Source organism: Mus caroli, chromosome 19 (genome assembly GCF_900094665.2).
Source record: "Mus caroli chromosome 19, CAROLI_EIJ_v1.1, whole genome shotgun sequence".
In the NCBI taxonomy this organism is placed as follows: domain Eukaryota; kingdom Metazoa; phylum Chordata; class Mammalia; order Rodentia; family Muridae; genus Mus; species Mus caroli.
The window spans coordinates 44,433,683-44,435,435 of record NC_034588.1 but is presented as its reverse complement, the minus strand read 5'-3'; the positions used below and the strand labels follow the sequence as shown (position 1 = coordinate 44,435,435).

General features: G+C 45.3%; 1 protein-coding gene across 1 annotated transcript in view; it reads left to right on the top strand.

Annotated features, from left to right (window-relative positions):
- The window catches only part of Cfap43 (cilia and flagella associated protein 43), a 91,800-nt gene that overhangs the window by 69,018 nt on the left and 21,029 nt on the right, over window positions 1-1,753 (top strand). The window contains exon 27 of the mRNA XM_021151404.2: window positions 396-521. Coding sequence (XP_021007063.1) covers window positions 396-521 — 126 coding nt within the window. The remainder of the gene's footprint in view (window positions 1-395; window positions 522-1,753) is intronic.

Here is a 1,753-nt window from a genome sequence, read left to right as displayed (position 1 = left end):
AGGAGGAGGAGGAGGAGGAGGAGGAGGAGGAGGAGGGAGAGAGGAGAGAGAGGAGAGAGAAAGGAAATTAGCACAAACAAGCAAGCATAGTGAACCTTGCTTCACCTTCAGTTGTTCAGATGTGACATTCCAGGTCTTCCAGAAGTTCTAGTTGAGAAGATACCAGCATGCATCCCATCCTGTACATCCGAGTCCAGGCAACCCTAAAGCCGTCGCCCTCTCAGCGTCATGGGAACCTAGTGGGAAGGCTTCCCCACGGCCCTCCGCCAGAGCGCCAGGCTATTCCTACACCGTTTGTGTTTCGCTGCCAGCCTTCCCAGCTGGGAGGCGTTACTGGGCTGCGACATTGGTGTGGCTTCTGTGTGCTAGAGTGTGTCCTCTCCTTGTATCTCCAGGTGATCCCTCAACCACCTTTCATGGCAAAAGCTGATGCTCTGTGGAGTGAAGACGAAAGGAAGCAATTCAAAGAGTACGAGAAAAAAGTCAAGGAGCTGAATGAAGAGAGAGACAAGTACAGAAAGGTAGGACAGAAAATTAATATAACTTCTCTAGATTCTCTAGGTCATTTTCTTCCTAATGCCCTCTCATAGCTTAGCGATAGTGATTTGACTTAAACTCTCTTGAGAACTTAGAGAGGTTGGGAGAGATAAGATTGAAGAGTGGGGACATTTTATTTTTAAAAGAAATACATAATAGGTTTTTTTAAAAAAAATTTTATTAGATATTTTCTTCATTTACATTTCAAATGTTATCCCGAAAGTCCCCTATACACTCCCCCCACCCTGCTCCCCTACCCACCCACTCCCAATTCCTGGCCCTGGCATTCCCCTGTACTGGGGCATATAATCTTCGCAAGACCAAGGGCCTCTCCTCCCAATAATGGCCGGCTAGGCCATCTTCTGCTACATATGCATCTAGAGACACGAGCTCTGGAGGTACTGGTTAGTTCATATTGTTGTTTCACATATAGGGTTGCAGACCCCTTCAGCTCCTTGCATACTTTCTCTAGCTCCTACATTGGGGGCCCTGTGTTCCACCCAATAGATGACTGTGAGCATCCACTTCTGTATTTGCCAGGCACTGGCATAGCCTCACAAGAGAGAGGTATATCAGGGTCCTGTCAGCAAAATCTTGCTGGCATATGCAATAGTGTCTGCATTTGGTGGTTGATTATGGGATGGATCCCCAGGTGGGACAGTCTCTGAATGGTCCTTCCTTCTGTCTCAGCTCCAAACTTTGTCTCTGTAACTCCTTCCATGGGTATTTTGTTCCCCGTTCTAAGGAAGAACGAAGTATCCACATTTTGGTCTTCCTTCTTGAGTTTCATGTGTTTTGCAAATTGTATATTGAGTATTCTAAGTTTCTGGGCTAATACCCACTTATCAGTGAGTGCATATCATGTTAGTTCTTTTGTGATTGGGTTACCTCACTCAGGATGATATCCTCCAGATCCATCCATTTGCCTAAGAACTTCATAAATTTATTGTTTTTAATAGCTGAGTAGTACTCCATTGTGTAAATGTACCACATTTTCTGTATCCGTTCTTCTGTTAAGGGGCATCTGGGTTCTTCCGGCTTCTGGCTATTATAAATAAGGCTGCTATGAACATAGTGGAGCATGTGTCCTTATTACCAGTTGGAACATCTTCTGGTATATGCCCAGGAGAGGTATTACAGGATCCTCCGGTAGTACTTTGTCCAATTTTCTGAGATACCGCCAGACTGATTTCCAGAGTGGTTGTACAAGCTTGCA